Below are 19,651 nucleotides of genomic sequence, written 5' to 3'. Positions count from 1 at the left end.
GCATTTCTCCTCCTTACACGAGGCATCACAACAACGTTTCACCAGACAACGCCGGTCAACTGGTGTTTGTGTATGAGAAATCTGTTGGAAACTTTCCTCATGTCTGCACGTTGAAGGTGTCGCCACCGGCGCCAACCTTGTGTGAATGCTCTGAAGAGCTAATCATTTGCATATCACAGCATCATCTTCCTGTCGGTTAAATTCGCGTCTGTAGCACATCATCTTCGTGGTGTAGCAATTTTAATGGCCAGTAGTGTGTATTGCCGAGCTAGAGGTAACACGTAAGGACGCAGAAAGCCCATGATGTAGCGTTTTGCCGTGACAGTTCCCTCAATCACTATCAGCTGTGACCTGCAGTCATACCCTATGGCTCACCGCTCTGTGACACCAGGAGTAACACCACCGTGCGCCGCGCTGTCTCGGTCGCCTTGTCACGGTCCGCGCGGCTCACGCCGTCGGAGGTTCGAGTCCTCCCTCGGGCGCGCGCGTGTTAACGTAAGTTAGTTTAAGTTAGATTAAGTAGTGTGTAAGCTTAGGGACCTATGACCTAAGCGGTTTGGTCCCGTGCCTACCCATAAACACTAGTAGGAGGTGGCGGCCTCTCCCGAGGGCGCCTCCGTATTTTCAGACGATCGTTGTTCGGGGTATTTCAGACACGATGTTAATCGCTGAACATCATGCGACGCCATTCATCAGCCATCTATCTTCTCAGTCACTGCACCACACCAAACGCAATCGTGTGTATTATGGTGTTAGTTCGGCTGCTCCTAGTCTCTGACCAGTGGTGCAGGGTGACAATGTTGTTGGACTTCGTTACTTGTTCTCGAATGTAGCTGCAGACTTGTAGGGATTAGAATGTGCTTGCTGCACTATACGGTGATCTTTCAATTGCCGTGATCAGACGTGGCCGATCGGAACCTGGACGATGGCTACGCCTGCCCTCACGTTCCCATGCAGTCCAACACTGAGACATTGTAACATACAAGTGTCCAAGAACTGTGAATATTGCACGATACGACAAGCTGGCCGAATGGAGACCCACAGCGAGGCCCCTATTAAAGTGTCAGGTGCTGATGACACACCACGCGGAGTCTGTGTCCTTCACAGTCATTCTCCTTGCACACCTTATCAGGCCTGGCCAGAACTCTGGTGGCCGTTCTACCCTACACTTATCGCAACTGTAATCAGTTAAATACCCGCCGATGGTGTTTACATACACGAAGTTACCTTGACATGCGACCGTGCCTGCTGGGTGCTCCACTTTGTCACAAATAGAGCATAGCTCGTTCCACAAAGTTGTTAAATTACTTCTTTGCAACTGGTTTTCTAACGGAGATTGTGATCTGTAGTCCCCCGAAGTTAACATCTTCAGGGAAGAGGTTATGTTCCTTATCAGCCCGTTTTTTTTAACTTTATTTAATGATTTAGGAATCAGCTAATGTCCTCCTCTTGAGTTAACAGCATGTTGTCACACACAAGCATGCAGGGAGAAAGCAACATGTGATGGAAATCAGATTTAGATTTTCGCACAACCGTCGCAGGTATGTGCACAACTATGACACTTTTTAAGTCCACATGTAGAATGGAAATGTGCAACCCTTACGCACAACGCAACACAGTTGTTGTAAGTGTGCTGTAAGCACAACAGTTTTTAATACGATTTAACGTGATAATGCTCAAGGGGATGAAATTAACTAATAGTAAAATAATGAAATAGTTATTTCAAAATAAAATAGCCTACGCAGGGAAATTACGTCCTTTAAGAAGTTTACTGCGGCTGTCGACCCATTTGTAAAAGAAACTGAAGTGTTAAGTTCCTGTCTCACAATGAATATAGCGCAGGGTAAACCACAAAATGAGCTGTTTTAATGAAGGCTCTTTATTGCGGTTTACTTTGCAACCGTAAGTATGCACTGGACAGGTTACAGCTCACCATGATGCATGTGTCCTGCATCTTACGGTGTCATACAAATACTATTCTCAGAATTGTCTCTTAGGAACTTGAAAAATGGGATTTTGTTTGATTTCGCAGTAAACTGCGCTGTGTTATTCATTCCACCCAGGACTGTGACAGTACCAGTTACTGTGCGAAATGTCCTATTTTGACTCGTCACAGAACATGACGTGCTGTCGTCAACAGTTCATCTAGGTGGCAAGGAGGAAACATTTCCTTGACTTGAATATTGCAGGTGATGGTTTGCGTCCAGGCAATACGTGTGTCCCGTTCTGCTACATTTCTGCCCCTTCAACAACTCGCAGTCTTCTATCGCCACATGTCTATCGGTATGGCACCTGCCAGGAAGCCAAGTATTGATTTCTCACACTAGGTAGACATTCTGTAGTGGTTTCATGAACGGCTATATTCGCTTGTCTTGATGGAGCACAGCCCATTTGCATACCTAGCCGTAGAGAATAGCACTTTACTTGGTGGGGTATGCTATCTAACATTTCCACCAAAGATTATCTGACTCAGCATCGAAATGCCCAAGGGATCTATGTGCCGACTGTGTACTTTGCAAGTGGTAAATGTCTATGAATTATTATTTTCTAGGTACAAATGTATAAATTTAGTAAAACGTAACCATTAAGGCGTGCCCTATCTTCAATTTGATCAAGTAATCACAGTAATTATGAGATCTTACAATTAAGGTGATTATGAACACACACAGGGAAGTAGAAGGAAGAAATCATCCAGTAGGGATCCTGGACAGGTAATACTGGAGGAGACCAGATGAGCAGAGTTATGTGGTGGACGATTTGCAGCCAGCCGGGCGAGTAAATACAGGATTACTGAGGAAACGGATATGGAAGGAGGGAATTCGTGAGAGAAGGACTTTGTGTGAGTCATCAATAGTGTCTAGATAGCTCAGACGGTAAGAAGTTTCAGAATCAGAGTCCCTGTCCGGCACATAGTTTTAACTTGCTAGAATGTTTCAGAAGAAGTTCCTATTCTTCGCGACGCGCTATCGGAAACGCTGAGATGTATATACCCAGACTGAAGCGACAAATGAAAATTTTTTACCACGGCTGGGATCCGAACCTGTGTCTGCTGCTCATCATAGTTATTTGAGACTTTAAGAGGTCTGTGGAATCATATAGTTTCATTTGATTAAAGCACATACGCCTGGGTTTCAGGCAAGATCCCTCGTTTGGTTCGATGCTGAGGTGCTATTCCAATGCAGTTTAGAGAGCTTCTGCAATGCTATTCACGTTTCGGGGGGAATACCAAGCGGACTGAGGTAGGAAAGGGAATTTGGATCGAGGAGGGAGGCACGCTAGGGTACGGCAGTCCGTGCAGTTTTGCGAAGATTTTCTGCCAGGGTGGCGTAGTGATTAACGCACGTGTCTGGTGGGCAGGACACCAGGGATCGAATCACAGATGTGGTACAAATTCTCATTCGTCGCTTCAGTCTGCATAGGCTGTTAGGGACTCTAGAAGGTCTCTGGAGCCATATAGTTTCAATATTTAAGAGATTTTATAGTGTCAATCATGTACGTCGTGCAAGGAAAACGAGGACGACCTTGCGCTATACCAGGGGGTGACAGTCCCTTGTTCCATTTTCGTGATGGGTTTTCACAAGACTTGTGGATATAGACGTAAAAATGTGCGGCGGCGGCGGCGGCGGCGGCGGCGGCGGCGGCGGCATCATCATCATCAACGATGAAAATTGCTAAATTGTGTGTTGATATACAAAATGTTCCTGAAAAAATGAAGGGTTTAACGTAAGGAAGCTGAATCTGTCATGACATATCATAAAATCAAGACATGTGACAGCCAGGTAGACATGTCAAATTATGATCGAGTTATAAAATGAAACTACACAAAAAATCGTCGTGACTAATTGGAGCAGTCTTTAAAGGCGAGCAAGCTGAAGGAATTGGGATCGACCCGAATGCCTCTGCCATGTTGATACTGTGTACGTGGGGCAACAGTACGGCGCCTTTTTTTTATTACACAAAGGTAGATTACGGGTTTAAGAGTACGTGAAGGTAAGGCATTATGAATGGCTGACCGTCAACTTTGGCATCAGCAGTATTGGGGGTCAATGAATGGCATACTCCCATAGTCGCTGTTTTCGAGAGCTTGCTTAGATTGGCGACGCTGTAAATGAATAGATGCCTGTACACACGGGATTTAAGTTCCGCGACGCTGTGCAATGCAGTATCAGCCCACCCCCCGTCGTGCGAAACGGCGGCGTTGTTAATTCTGTCACGAGCCGCGCCACTGGCGGCGCCCAGCCCAGACAGCGCGCCTCGCCAGGCACGAACCGTTCACCGCCCCCGCCACCCCCCCCCCTCCCACCTACCTCCCTACCAGGTGGGGGCTGCAATTTGCCGGCAATTTGAGGTTACAGCGCGCCACGCCAGGGAAGAGAAGGCGAGGCAAAGGAGCATCCTTTCGGAACGCTCCGAGGAGCCGTCAAGCCTTTCCAGTGTTAATCGCTTAGCAATGCGGAAACTAATTTTGCTGCACCAACGACTGAAAACAGAGGGGAAAAAAACGTCATTCGCGGCAGTTTATGAACGATGGGGAGGTAGGGGAGGAGAGAGATTGAGCAGAGGAGAAGGGAAAGAATCATTTCTGTCTGTTTCACAGCCAACGCTACGCGAAATAACCTCACACTTCCGTTGTAATTTTGACGATCATAAATACAGCACTGAAGAATCCTTAAAATCTGACGGTATACAGAAACGATGGCGTCGCTAACTGTTTTCGACATAGTATGCTGTTACTGCGACATCCATTTGCGCAGTTCTAGCACGAGCGTTCAATACATCCACATTTATACTCCGCAAGCCACCCAACGGTGTGTGGCGGAGGGCACTTTACATGCCACTGTCATCTTTCTTTCCTGTTCCAGTCGCGTATGGTTCGCGGGAAGAACGACTGCCGGAGAGCCTCCGTGCGCGTTCAAATCTCTCTAATTTTACATTCGTGATCTCCTCGGGAGGTATAAGTAGGGGAAAGCAATATATTCGATACCTCATTGAAAGGTCTCTGTTGGATTCCTTTCATGTTTAATTTCTTAAATCTGTTGCCATTTATGGAATAAATTCCTCTTCTAAATGTACTGTGGCGTTTCTGACTATCTGGGAGGAGACTGAGCAGTGGAACGTGTTACTTTTACACATAAACAAGAACGATCTGTCACACTACTACACTTTAAAGCACAGTTTATATGTAATTCTTATATGTAATTCATGTCTCACAGTCTCATACGGAACCTACATCCGCTTTCTTTTATATACTGTATATGATAAGATACTGTCATCCCCCTTCCCTTTTGTGTGAGAGGATGAATGAGCATATGTATTTCTAGTTGCATGCTTGAGGGTAGCAGACAAGGCTGTCTGCTAGAGAACAGTAGGACCAACGTCGGAACAGGTAGCTACGCTTCCTAAAAGCAAAGAGGTTTCTATTCTTAGTATGGTCCTGTCCGTCCGTTGTCATGTTGGTATAGGAAGCTGCCCCTCTGGCCACTTCCGTTGGTCTTTGTGAGCCACCCTCAGGAAGCACGCTGGGCAGTAGGGCAGTTGCAGTGTGGCCGTGGCGAGCGTCTGAAGTGGTAAGATCTCTGGCTAAGCGCGTGTCTGTTAAGTCCGTAGGACAATGGATTTCTTAAGTTCAGCCAAACTGAAAATTTAATCACCTTTATTTCGGGTTTAGGTCTAAAATATCCGATGTTATCTTAAATTGCAGCGCAGTGTAATTATCGTGTGAAGTTCAGATTATTTTCCGGTAGTTGCTTTGTTACTACTTTGTGAGTAAAGTGGAACCACGTGTTGATCAGTAACTCGAAATAAGTTCATCAATCTTAAATCCGAATGTGCATGAGATTATAGCGTCTCGTCTTGAGAATATTTTTTTAATATAGCAACTTTTCTTTATGCTTTTCTTTATGTTCAACCCACGTGGGGTGTACTTTGCGAGACCAGTACCACGTGCTTATATAACTGTTTGACCCATCAGGTTAATAGTAAGACGTTAGTAACCAGTTCAAGGTTTTTCTTTTGTCAATTGCTTTTCGATCTAATTTATTTTAATTATCAAAATTATTGTGGAGTTGTACGCTTTGTGTAAACCAAGTTGACCACGTGAAGCATGTGGTGTAATCATCAAAGTAGCCCTCAGCTATTCTTTTTGCGAAGTCTTCACAAAGAGTTAATATGAATTTAGTATACCAGTGTGTGGTAATTACATGACGGACAGGATTGTGGTATGAACGTAATTTCTTTGGGTAAAAACTGAATCGGTTGGTTGTGGTTAATTTCTTCTTGCTTATGTTTCAATGTTCTTCGTGTGTGATTTTATGAATGCAGTGTTGTATACAGTCTCCCAATCTTGGCTCCATATTTTGTGTGTTCCGTAAGATTACAATCTCACATTTTTTCAATCGTAAATAAGGCACCAGCTCAGTTATAACTCACGTATAATATGCTGAAATTTCAATGAACAATCTTAAAATAAATTTCCAAATATAAACTGATTTCTTTCTTTTTATTTAAATTCTCCTTTTTTATATATATATTACCGGTTTTGTATGACTATTAAAAGATTATCATTAATGTTAGTCTGCTTGGTAAACCTAGACTTAATATCTGATGAAACAGTTGCCCAGTAATCCACGGTTAACGTCCCCAGACACATCACGGCTTTTAACCCACTTTCATTGTCAATTAGCACCGATTTCAGAATACCAAATTAGAGTTACAACATTACATCATCCAGAAACGCACTCTCTCGAAACCTGGACAGCAAGCTACACCGCGATGCAGAGCGCCTCTCTTGCAGAATCTGCCACGTGAGTTTGCTAAACATCTCCGTAACGCTATCACGCTTACCAAACAACCCTGTGACGGAACGCGCCGCTCTTCTTTGGATCTTCTTTATCTCCCCCGTCAACCCGATCTGGTACGGACCCCACACTGATGAGTAATACTCAAGCATAGGTCGAACGAGTGTTTTGTAAGCCACCTCCTTTGTTTATGGACTACATTTTCTAAGGACTCTCCCAATGTATCTCAACCTCGCACCCGCCTTAACGACAATTAATTTCATATGATCATTCCACTTCAAATCGTTCCGTACGCATACTCCCAGATATTTTACAGAAGTAACTGCTACCAGTGTTTGTTCCGCTATCATATAATCATACAATAAAGGATCCTTCTTTCTATGTATTCGCAATACATTACATTTGTCTATGTTAAGGGTCAGTTGCCACTTCCTGCACCAAGTGCCTATCCGCTGCAGATCTTCCTGCATTTCGCTACAATTTTCTAATGCTGCAACTTCTCTGTATACTGTAGCATCATCTGCAAAAAGCCGCATGGAACTTCCGACACTGTCTACGAGGTAATTTATATATATTGTGAAAAGCAATGGTCCCATAACACTCCCCTGTAGACGTCTGTAGACGTCTGTAGACGTCTGTAGACGTCTGTAGACGTCTGTAGACGTCTGTAGACGTCTGTAGACGTCTGTAGACGTCTGTAGACGTCTGTAGACGTCTGTAGACGTCTGTAGACGTCTGTAGACGTCTGTAGACGTCTGTAGACGTCTGTAGACGTCTGTAGACGTCTGTAGACGTCTGTAGACGTCTGTAGACGTCTGTAGACGTCTGTAGACGTCTGTAGACGTCTGTAGACGTCTGTAGACGTCTGTAGACGTCTGTAGACGTCTGTAGACGTCTGTAGACAGCCACACAGCTGGTATGATATTCCGTAGGATTAGGATCTTTTGTTTATCAGGCGATAGTGCGGTACTGTATCCAACGCCTTCCCGAAATCAAGGAAAATAGCATCTACCAGGGAACCTGTATCTAATATATTCCGCGTCCCATGAACAAATAAAGCGAGTTGGGCCTCACAGGATCGCTGATTCCGGAATCCATGTTGATACCTACAGAGTAGATTCTGGGTTTCCAGAAATAACATGATACGTGAGGAAATGCATGTTGTAAAATTCTGTAACAGATCGATGTCAGAGATATTGGGCTATAGTTTTGTGCATCTGCTAGACGACCCTTCTTGAAAACTGGAACTACCAGTGCTCTTTTCCAATCTCAAGTAATGTAACATTTTATTTTCTCTGACGGTTTCGATTAAGAAAAATGCATAATCGTGAAATATTACCACTTCAGTTTCTATAATTTCAAGAAGTTTCGATAGGTGACAGCACTATAAACAGCCTTCAAAATGACGTCTGTAACTGAGCTGCGTTCCATGGAGAGAACTGTTATTGAGTTTCTTTTGACGAAAAACCAATTTCGCAGATATTAATAGGCGCTTGCAGCATATCTACGCAGACCTGGCAACGAACAAAAGCAGGGTGAGTCGTCATTGTGACAAGGACGCGAAAATCTGTCCGATTTTCGGCGTACCGGCCGGTCGCACACAGCTGTGACTCCTGGAATGTTGGAACGTGTGGACACTCATTTGGCGCAACGATATACATCTACGTAATTACTCTACTATTCACAATAAAGTACCTGTCAGAGGGTTCAATGAACCACCTTCAAGCTGTCTCTCTACCGTTCCACTCTCTAACGGCACGCGGAAAAAACGAGCACTTAAATTTTTTCGTGCGAGTCCTGATTTCTCTTATTTTATCGTGATGATCATTTCTCCCTATGTAGGTGGGTGCCAATAGAAGGTTTTCGCAATCGGAGAAGAAAACTGGTGACTGAAATTTCATGAAAAGATCCCGTCGCGTCGAAAAACGCCTTTCTTTTAATGATTGCCACTCCAATTCACGTAGAATGTCTGTGGCACTATCTGCTCTATTTCGCGATAATAGCAAACGAGCTGCCCTTCTTTGAACGTTTTCGATGTCATCCGTCAGACCCACCTGATGCGGATCCCACACCGCACAGCAGTACTCCAGAATAGGGCGGACAAGCGTCGTGTAAGCAGTCTCTCTAGTAGACCTGTTGCACCTTCTAAGTGTTCTGCCAATGAATGGCAGTCTATGTGATCGTTCCAATTTAGGTTATTTGTAATTGTAATCCCTAAGTATTGAGTTGAATTTACAGCCCTCATATTTGTGTGACTTATCGCGTAATCTAAATTTAGCTGATTTCTTTTAGTACTCGTGTGAATAACTTCGCACTTTTCTTTATTTGGGGCCAATTGCCACTTTTCGCATCATACAGATATCTTATCTAAATCATTTTGTAATTCGTTTAGGTCATCTGATTTCGGTGCAAGACGGTAAATGACAGCATCATTTGCAAACAATCTAGTAGGGCTACTCAGATTGTCTCCTATGTCGTTAATATAGATCAGGAACAATAGAGGTCATATAACTCTTCCTTGGGGAACGCCGGATATTACTTCTGTTCTACTCTATTACTTTCCGTCCAATACTACGAACTGTGACCTTTCTGACAGGAAATCACGAATCCAGTTGCACAACTGAGGCGATACTCCGTAGGCACGCAGTTTGGTTAGAAGACGCTTCTGAGAAACGGTGTCTAAAACCGTCTGGAAATAAAAAATTATGTAATCAATTTGACAACAAAAATGCAAACGACCTCCTCCATGAAAACGCAAGGCCTGCTCACCGAGAGCAGCTCACAAAACTTCACTGCACTGGTCGTCCTCATCTACCTACAGCCCGGATCTCGCATCTTCCAGCTTCCATCTGTTTTGAGTCAATGAAGGATGCATTCCGCTGGAGGCAATACGTGGATGATGGAGACATTATCGATGCAACAAGACGATGGCTCCAACGTCGACCAGCAGAGTGGTTCGATGCGGGCACTCAGGTCCTCTCAGTCAGTTGGTACGGCCGATACATTTGAACAGAGATTGTGCTCAAAAATAGTGTTTCGTAGCCAAAATAGTCGGGAAAAAATGTGTTCCATTATTTATTTAACGCTTCTCGTACATTCACTAAAATACTTCAACTTTCATTGCATGTGTTAGTCACATGGTGTTACTCACAACGATATTCTGCTGCACATATCTAGTAAGTCATGAAACTCACGTATACTTTAGTAAATACAAATAGCAAAGATTTTCATATTTTTTTAATGGTGTCATTTTCATCAGCAAGTCCATAAATATCCGTTTTATAACTTCTAACGTCTTTTTATTGCTGAAATGCTATACAACGCTATTAGGGAATACCTCAACGATCCCAAGACGATTGCGCGAAAACTACAAGATATAGAGAAGATAGGCGCGTCATACACTACTGGCCATTGAAACTGCTACACCAAGAAGAAATGCAGATGATAAACGGGTATTCATTGGACATATATATTACACTACAACTGACATGTGATTACATTTTCACGCATTTTGACTGCATATATCCTGAGAAATCAGTACCCAGAACAACCACCTCTGACCGTAATAATGGCCTTGATACGCCTGGGAATTGAGTCAAACTGAGCTTGGATGGCGTGTACAGGTACAGCTGCCCATGCAGCTCCAACACGATACCACAGTTCATGAAGAGTCATGACTGGCGTATTGTGACGAGCCAGTTGCTCGGCCACGATTGACCAGACATTTTCAATTGGTGAGAGATCTGTGGAATGTGCTCGCTAGCGCAGCAGTCTAACATTTTCTGTATCCAGAAAGGCCCGTACAAGACCTGCAACATGCGGTCGTGCATTATCCTGCTGAAATGTAGAGTTTCGAGGGATCGAATGAAGGGTAGAGCCACGGGTCGTAACACATCTGGAATGTAACGTCCACTGTTCAAAGTGCCGTCAGCCGTCAATGCGAAAAGAGGTGACAGACGTGTAACCAATGGCACCCCATACTATCACGCCGGACGATACGCCAGTATGGCGATGACGAATACACGCTTCCAGTGTGCGTTCTCCGCGATGTCGCCAAACACGGATGCGACCATCATGATGCTGTAAAGAGAACCTGGATTCACCCGACAAAATGACGTTTTGTCATTCGTGCACCCAGGTTCATCGTTGAATACACCATCGCAGGCGCTCCTGTCTGTGATGCAGCGTCAAGGGTAACCGCAGCCATGGTCTCCGAGCTCATAGTCCATGCTGCTGCAAACGTCGTCGAACTGTTCGTGCAGATGGTTGTTGTCTTGCAAACGTCCCCATCTGTTGACTCAGGGATCGAGACATGGCTGCACGATCCGTTACAGCCATGCGGATAAGATGCCTGTCATCTCGACTGCTAATGATACGAGGCCGTTGGGATGCAGCACGGCGTTCCGTATTACCCTCCTGAACCCACCGATTCCATATTCTGCTAACAGTCATTGGATCTCGACCAACGCGAGCAGCAATGTCGAGATACGATAAACCGCAATCGCGGTAGGCTACAATCCGACCTTTATCAAAGTCGGAAACGTGATGGTACGCATTTCTCGTTACACAAGGCATCACAACAACGCTGCAGCAGGCAACGCCGGTCAACTGTGTTTGTGTATGAGAAATCGGTTGGAAACGTGCCTCATGTCAGCACGTTGTAGGTGTCGCCACCGGTGCCAACCTTGTGAGAATGCTCTGAAAAGCTAATCTTTTTCCTATCACAGCATCTTCTTCCTGTCGGTTAAATTTATCGTCAGTAGCACGTCATCTTCGTGGTGTAGCAATTTTAATGGCCAGTGGTGTAGAGACAACATCTCTGCAAGTGGATACCGTTTGTGAAGGTAGAAACGTCTATGAATGGTTCAAATGGCCCTGAGTACTATGGGACTTGACATTAAGGTCATCAGTGCCCTAGACTTAGAACTACTTAAACCTAACTAACGTAAGGACAGCACACACATCCATGCCCGAAGTACGATTCGAGCATGCGACCGTAGCAGCAGTGCGGTTCCGGACTGAAGCGCCTAGAACCGCTCTGTTACAACGGCCGGCTGAGAAACGTCAATACGACAGTCAAGCTCTTGCCATTCATACCCAGACACGTCATTGTCGATATCAGCGACTGCGTTAAATAAATATCGTCCTGGCAGCTCTTCCAAATGAAGTGGGAGTGGCGGCAGGAACACACCTTCTTTGATTTAATTCCGTAAGAAGAAATGACACGGAGTTAAGCTACCGAAGAGAAGGGGAGTCGTCATGGGAAGCACCCCTGGTCCAGCACTGAGGTAATCGCGAACATCTGAAAGTGCGGTGGACAAACATCTTATTGCAAAACATGCATTTCAGCACACGTGTTTGAAGTATCTTTTTCCCTTCATTTCCAGTCAGCAATCTGTCCTTGCAGTTCGTCGGTTTTATTAACCTTTATACTGTATATGCGGTGTCTGCTATTTCGGTAATGACCGAAAGAACAGGCACCACATATACCACCCAGGTAAGCCTTTCTTCAGTTTGTAATACTTGATCTGTGGTACCGAGTCACTGAGGGTCGCTGTCTGGGTACTAGTCTCCTGCATGTAGCTGGATTGGTCCAGTGTGAGGTGCAGAATCTGCGTGACCAAAACGGTGGCGGTTTCAGGAAGGGGCCTCCGCCAGACAGCCGTGGATTTGGCGGTGAGAATGTGCGGGCAGGCTGGGGCGAGGGGCCCCTTAATAACAGCTGCTGCTGCCGCCGCCGCCGCCGCCGCCGCCGCCGCCGCCGCCGCCCCCACTCGCGTGCGCGGCCCGCGGGACCGCCCGTAATTGAAGAAAGCTCAGAATTAGATTCGCAGATATCTGCAATCTCCGACGGAGCAGATTCGCTCCCTCTGCTAAATTGCAGCTTCACACCGGCCGACTTAATAAAGGCTCCGCTCCCCTGCCCGCCTCGGCTGGGCGGCGAGAAAAACCTCTCCGGGCCAGAGCCACTCGAGTCACGCCTCTCTCCACTCCTCTCCTCTCCTGGAAGGCAGGCAGGCTGGCTGGCTGGCTGGCTGGCGGTCTGCCCACAACACCTGCCCGCTGGCCAGTGCCCGCTACCAGGGTCCAGGAAGCGCCGGCCGGCGGTTCCGCGCTGCGGCAGCACGGCTCACAGATGGATGGCTACCTGTTTCTTCAGTAATAGCAGAAACAACTCCTTTAAGTCCTGCAACTTCTTCCTTCCTTCCTTCCTTCCTTCCTTCCTTCCAATCCAATCCATCCCACCCTCCCTACTTGTTTTCCTCTCTTAACTGCTCGTGGTCTCCCGGTAGCATTCTAGCTTCCCGAGCACGGGGTGCCGGGTTCGATTCCCGGCGGGGTCAGGGATTTTCCCTGCCTCGAGGTGACTGGGAGATGATGTCTTCACCATCATCATCATCATCATCATCATCATCATCATCATCATCATCATCATCATCCTCATCATCATCATCCCCCCCCTTAATGGGGTCTGCATTTGGCAATGCTAGTTATGGAGAGTGGTCAGATGCCGTTCACTTGGCCACCGCTCTCACCCCTCCCTCCCCCGTAATGGAATCTCTGTACGTCATTTGTACGTGTCTCCTATGATGCACATGAAAGTGTGAGAACCGTTTCGAAATAAGTGAGAATCGTGCAGCTTCAGCGTCATTCATCTAGTAGGATGTGGAAACGACCTAAAAACCGTATCTGGTATGGCACTCGTAGTTAATCCGCGGGCTGATTCGCCTCGCGGTCGGGGCGCCTCCCTGAATCCCGAAAGCGGCGTGCTAACGCGCGTGGCTGTCCGGACGCGTTCCTTTAAGGGCAACTAATGGCGAAGATTTTAATTATTTGGGCTAACTGTCGTCACCAAGATCACTGTAGAGTGGTGACTTCCCGTCTGGAGTACATTTGCACCTCATCTCCCCCCCTCCACCGTCTTCCTCACCGCTACACACACACACACACACACACACACACACACACACACACACACACACACACACACACACTGTTCAATTCTTGTAACACAACTTTACTAACCGCTCACTCTGTCCGAAAATTAACTCTTAACTATTACCCTACGTGTCGCTCTGTCTACTATTCCTACTGCAGGGTTACCACTCCGCTTCTATGTAATCTTAGTACCACATTGCGCTTTTGCATTGTCGAAGCGCGTGCTAACCACTGACCAGTACTTTCATAAGTACGTACCAGCTAGGTCGAAATTGACGCTGTAAACGTTATAGAGTCGTGCGTGGCTCAGATTCGTGCCATCTATTATTTAATATCTTCCTTTTACCGTACGACCGCCTCGACATTTTAATTTCAATTATTGGTGTCACTAAATTGCTGTTCTGACTGCCCGTGAGTGGCCGCAGCAGCGCGTATCGATATTAGCCCTGCCGTATTTATCTTTGCTGGACGGCTATTACTTCCAGGTCGTCGTGTGTCGGAGGGAAGTTCGGACCTGGCAGTCGAGTTCGAACGCGGCAGAAGTGCAGTCGGGAACATAGTGCTAGGGAGGCCCGGACAGCCAGTACTCGCCGACCGCTCGCGACACAGGATGAACTGTCCGACGGGCGGAGATGGCAGCGGGATCGACCATTGCTCGGTCGTTCAGTTGGTCGCCTCTTTGGGCGAGGTGTGTTTGGTCTTTCACAGTTTCTGGGCCTCGTCACTGGGTCATCTTGCTGGACGTGGCTCGGTTCCTTCTTGTGCGGAGACGTCGTGGCCAATGGCAAGAGTTACCTCTGCATGACTGGGTCCGAGCCAATGTGCCCGGTTCGCTGTGTCTCCCGGTTCCACACGGACTTCGGGTTGAGTCGGGTTGGAGCTGCAGTGAGCTCCGGACAATCTAGACTCGCCCGAAAGTTGCTGACACACCTAGTTTGAGTGGCAACGACCTTGGTTGGTTGTTGGTCAGCCGTTTGGTCAGACGATGTGTGTTTCATCACCGATCGTCTTTCGGTTTAGTGTATGTGTCCGCCTGTGATTTGTTAGAGTTGTTCATCAGTCATTCGTTTCACGAGTGTTCGAGTTTCTTGTGGCAGTGTTTCGTGGAACACTTTGTATCATGCGTCAGTTCTACTGATGAATGCTTTAAATTCTGTAATGCTGTCTGCGTACTGCAGTAGCCAGGTGGTCGGTTGAGACAGAGCAGCGAGTGAGTGTTTCCTTAACGTGTTGGTGCTGTCAGCCACAGCGTGTAGCTCCACAGCCGTTGCAATGTTTATGTATGTCAGTGGTTATTGTGCCTTGGCTTATTAACACACCAATATTTCAACACGAGTGCTACTGGACTCTTCGCCTCGCTGGCATTTTTGTTGTTGTGTCGTTGGTCTGGTGACCGAAATCAGGTAGTTGGTTGGTTCCTCGGCTGGGTTGCCTTCCGATTAAGAGGTTTTTTTGTCAGGCTGCCTGTCTTGCCTAAACAGGCATTAGTGTTACCTTTGGAAACTTCTGAGCGCCGTTCCGTGTCTGTTACTTAGTAACTTCCAAGTTTGAGTTTCAGTATTCTGGTTAATGTGTGGCCTTCAGCCGAGTTTCAATATATTCTGAATTAATGTTCTTGTCTTGCCCTTACGGCATAAGATTATTATTTTTCATATGGGGCTTTCTCCCGAATTTTACATGAAATCTTTTAAGGCTTTAAGCCGTTAAATTATTGTATAGATTTGTGGCCTTCAGTCGAGTTTAATCTCTCTTAAACTTATGTTCCTAAGATTGTGATGCTTTGCTATGGGGCCTTCAGCCGAATTTGCTTGAAATGTTTCAAGGTAAGGCCTCCTGCCGTTTGATTGAAACACTTCTTATTGCTTAACATGCGGCCTCCAGCCGAGGTCGGTTTAAATTAAAGTGCTAAGGCCTTCAGCCTGTTTAGGTTAATGATTTAGAAAATATTTTGGGTCAAACCTCCAGAAAAACCTTTTAATTTAATTTTTTTGGTTAGGCGTTGCTTCTTGCATTTTGAGTGTGGTCTTCAGCCGATCTGAAGTTAGTTAAAGGAGGTCGATTAAGGTTTTTAATGTTTTGCATTCTTGTGTAATATTGTGTGTTGATAAATAAAGTTTGTATGTTGAGTGCAACTGACAGGAACTCATTTTGGCCCCTTTCCACAACCTAATCCTCTCTGTCCTGCTATACCAGGCATTTCAGTTATTTTTATTGTCCTCACCAACTGCATTCAGTTGTTTTCTGAAGAATGGAGCTGCTTTTAAGCGATAGTCAAGTTTTGATGTTATTAGCTAGTGAAGACTGATGACTTATTGGATACTACAGATTCTTTTCGAGATGTAGCAGAGTTTAGTGACAATGAAACGAACATATCTGACCATGAAAGTGACAGTGAACTGTAGGTCTAAGAAGAAGCAGAAGAGTGTGTTCGCGAAGATCCCCACGAATTATTAAGACAATCTGTCTATTTTCACGGAAAAACCTTTGCAAATAACAACAGCAAGATGTTGCATAGAGATACTATAAAACAACTCGGCACAGCAATTGATTAAAGCAAATATCAAAGAGATGAAAACGAATTCCAGAAGTTTTTCTAGTGACTTACATATTGCAATGGACAAAGGTCTTGGCAAAAATTGTGAAAATGATAGCAGGGTCGACGAATCTACAGTGGCAAGTCCAAGTGGGATCTAGTTACCCAAAAGAGTCAAAGGTGTCGTGATACCTTTGACTCTTCCAAATATGTATGCCCAGGCCTAAAAGAGACGAAACTACCAAAACTTATTCTAAATATCTAAAATACATGCGCAAATTTCATTCCATTGACAAAACGATACGTCTTGACTGCGATGAATGGAAAATAAGTACTTAACTGATTAGTTTGAATACCTATCGTAGTTTTTTTAATCGAAAGCCATTTTTAATTTTCTTGATATTTTACTTAACTGATCATTATACGACCTTAAAACATTTTTCTGAACATTGATGAGGTACATTTTCTTTGGTTTCAGCTTAATTGCAAGAACTCCGAGACCAATGTTAATGTAAGAGCCTCAGTTGTTGGCAAGAATGTCTTCTGTTTTAATAAAGATTGATTTTTCATAAATAAGAGACTTTCTTTTTTTGTTCTTTAACAGCAGCTTATAGAAACAGAAGTAAATAAGTTTCAAACGGTTTTTGTTCTTGGGGTTCAAAAATATCCCACGAAGTTAGTAACGCCAGTCTAAATAAAGAATGTAGTTAAGGGTTAAGAATCTACTTATGCCTTTGTCAACACCCGGCTTCTCACTCCACCACACACAGTCAGGTGGCTTGCGGAGTATGGATGTAGATGTAGGTGAGGGGAGCCATTTAACTCCTATCGGAGGAGTCCAGTGGGAAGAGTGGTAGCAGAAGCTCGCAATGGCAAGCCCACTCTGTGCTGCGACTGTGAGGACAATAAACTGCGCTGAAGAAATAGGCGCTTTGTTCGTATTGGGTTGACTTCGACGATTTTATCTTTTTTTGGACGTAAGTCTCTACGATGTTTTATGAATGCTTGCACTCAAAAATAGAGTTAGCGCATGTAGTATCTGGAGGTGGGCTGAAAGTATCGGACTAAGTATGATACCCCATTTAAGCTTTGGAAATAAAACTTATTTTGATATGATTTTCATATAGAATGCAGAATCATCTAGATCGCATTCATTTATTAATTCTTATTATGACTCATTTCGGCGTCAGCTATTATTAGACGAAAAAAAGACACACGCTATCTCGTCAAATACAATACTAAGAATGAAGTAACATTTTCGGTGTTGTCTACGATAAGATGCGTTGTATCTGTATTGTTTTCTTTCGTCTAATGATGTCTGAAGCCGAAATGCATCTTAGTATGTATTAACAAATATATGCGATCAAGACAATTGTGTGTAGAGCTGTTAATTGTTGTCACCAGCCTTTGAAAAGATTTTTTGTCCTGTGCTACTTTTTACACCCACGATTGTGAATTCGCATGTGAACCCATATTTTCATTGGTTACGAGCACCCTTTGTCCCTACAGCCTAATGCGATGCTGCCTCTCGATTTCAGGGTCCCGGGTTCGATTCCCAGCCGGGTTGGGGATTTTCTCTGCCCGGGACTGGGTGTGTGTTATTTCATCATCATCCTCATCGACTGGCTCGATTGAACTGCGTGAAAAATTGGGACTTCGTGCGGGCGCTGATGACGGCGTAGTTGAGCGTCCCACAAACGAGGTATTATCCTAAAGCCTAACGTGACGAGTAAGTTGGTTGGTTGGTTTGTGAGATTGAAGGGACCAGACTGCTACTGTCATCGGTTCCTTTTTCCAAAACTCCAAACACCCACACAGAATAAAAACGAACAATGGAAAAGGCAACAGACAACACAGGACAAGAAAGACTTAGAGACCAGACAAAAGGAATTAAAATCACACAGTGTGACAGTGGTTGGCCGACCAGAGAGACAAAAAAGGAAAAGCCAACCACCGAGAAACACACTAAAAACTCAGTCTAAAATCGTAGGCCAAGGCCAGACTCATAACAAAAAAAATGACAAACACTTGGATTAAGTGATAAAAGCCCCCTGCTAACAAAATGTGGACCACCATCAAAGCCGCCCCGCAGCGACAGAGAGGCGGATCCTCACGGAGCAGTAAGTATCTCTGCGTAAGCCGGGTGTGGCCAACGCGGAGCCGACAAAGGACAACTGAGTCCCTGCGAATGACTCGCGTGGATGACCGCCACACAGTCGTCTTCTCCTTGAAAGCACGGAGTTTATTAGGTGTGGTCAGATCGCGCCATTCAGCGTCCCAAATCGCGAAAACTTTGCGGCGTAAGACTGCTCGCAAATCAGTCTCCGGGAGGCCAATGTCCAGAGTTGGTTCACTGGTGGCCTGTTTGGCCAGGCGGTCAACATGTACATTGCCTGGGATGCCGACATGACACAGACCACAGAGCGGCCGCAACTGGCAAGCGTATGGAGGGACTCCTGGAGAGCCATCACCAGACGAGATTGAGGGAAACAATGGTCGATAGCTCGTAAACCGCTCAGAGAGTCGCTACAGATAACGACGGACGACGAGTAAGTGACAAATCCAAACTGCAGTGCATGCCCCAGGCACGTGACGCGGCAAATATTTAAGTGGAGAAATGAGTAATTATTCTAGCGACGATACGAAACACATGTGAGGCAATCCACTGACATATCCAACCTTGCAAAGGGCGATTTTTTGTGGCATGGAGCCTGTGAACCAACATCTCTGAGACGAGCGAGATTTGTGTGAATGCTATCTCTGTACCCAGTTTGTCCTTTTTCCTATTTATTCTCCAGATGTGAAATTTTTTGACAGCAAATCATTCAAAGCACATAAATGAGGTGATTATAGAGAGAAACCTCCGATGAAAGTTCGCTATTTGACTACCCGACCGCCAGCCACGGGGTACATCCACAATGAACAGAGCTATTAGCAGGTGGCTGGCTGAGAACGTGGCGCCTAATTTGGCAGTGGAAGTCTTCACCTTGGAGGTGGCGGCTTTCGCCGCAGACGCGTGGTTTAGTGAGGACTGGAGTAGAGCGGCCGGCTCGCGTCCCAGATAAGCCCCGCCTGGGGCCGTACGCGGCACGCACCGGCTGGCCCGCATGCGTGCCCGGCACGCGTTACGCAAGGCCGCTTACGCTGCAGGTGGCGCTGCCGCCGCCACGCACTCCGGCGCAGCGCGGAAGGCGGCGGCCCGCAGTAAAAGTGGTGAGCCGTCCCGTCCGGTCGCCGCAAAAACAGTGTCCGCCGCCGCAGCTTTCACTGCCTCCCCCCAACAAAGACCGTCTCGTCCCTTAGTGTTGCTGTAAGGCAGATTCGAAACGGATTTCGACAAGTTAGCTGAGCGTGTCGGCCACGGCCTTGATTCGTTAAGCGT

At 45.8% G+C, this 19,651-nt stretch overlaps 2 protein-coding genes across 2 annotated transcripts in view; one reads left to right on the top strand and one right to left on the bottom strand.

Moving 5' to 3' along the window:
- LOC126185196 (adenomatous polyposis coli protein-like) overlaps positions 1 to 19,651 on the bottom strand; it is a 474,971-nt gene that overhangs the window by 339,346 nt on the left and 115,974 nt on the right. The gene's annotated exons all lie outside the window — the stretch shown is intronic.
- LOC126098320 (doublesex- and mab-3-related transcription factor B1-like) lies at positions 4,117 to 19,572 on the top strand. The gene is made up of 4 exons (XM_049910599.1): positions 4,117 to 4,261; positions 12,439 to 12,598; positions 12,682 to 12,904; positions 19,243 to 19,572. The coding sequence occupies exons 1-4, from the start codon at positions 4,117 to 4,119 to the stop codon at positions 19,570 to 19,572; spliced, it is 858 nt and encodes a 285-aa protein (XP_049766556.1).

Source organism: Schistocerca cancellata, chromosome 1 (genome assembly GCF_023864275.1).
Source record: "Schistocerca cancellata isolate TAMUIC-IGC-003103 chromosome 1, iqSchCanc2.1, whole genome shotgun sequence".
NCBI lineage: Eukaryota > Metazoa > Arthropoda > Insecta > Orthoptera > Acrididae > Schistocerca > Schistocerca cancellata.
Note: the sequence above shows the minus strand (reverse complement) of the source record. Positions and strands in the feature narration are given on the sequence as shown.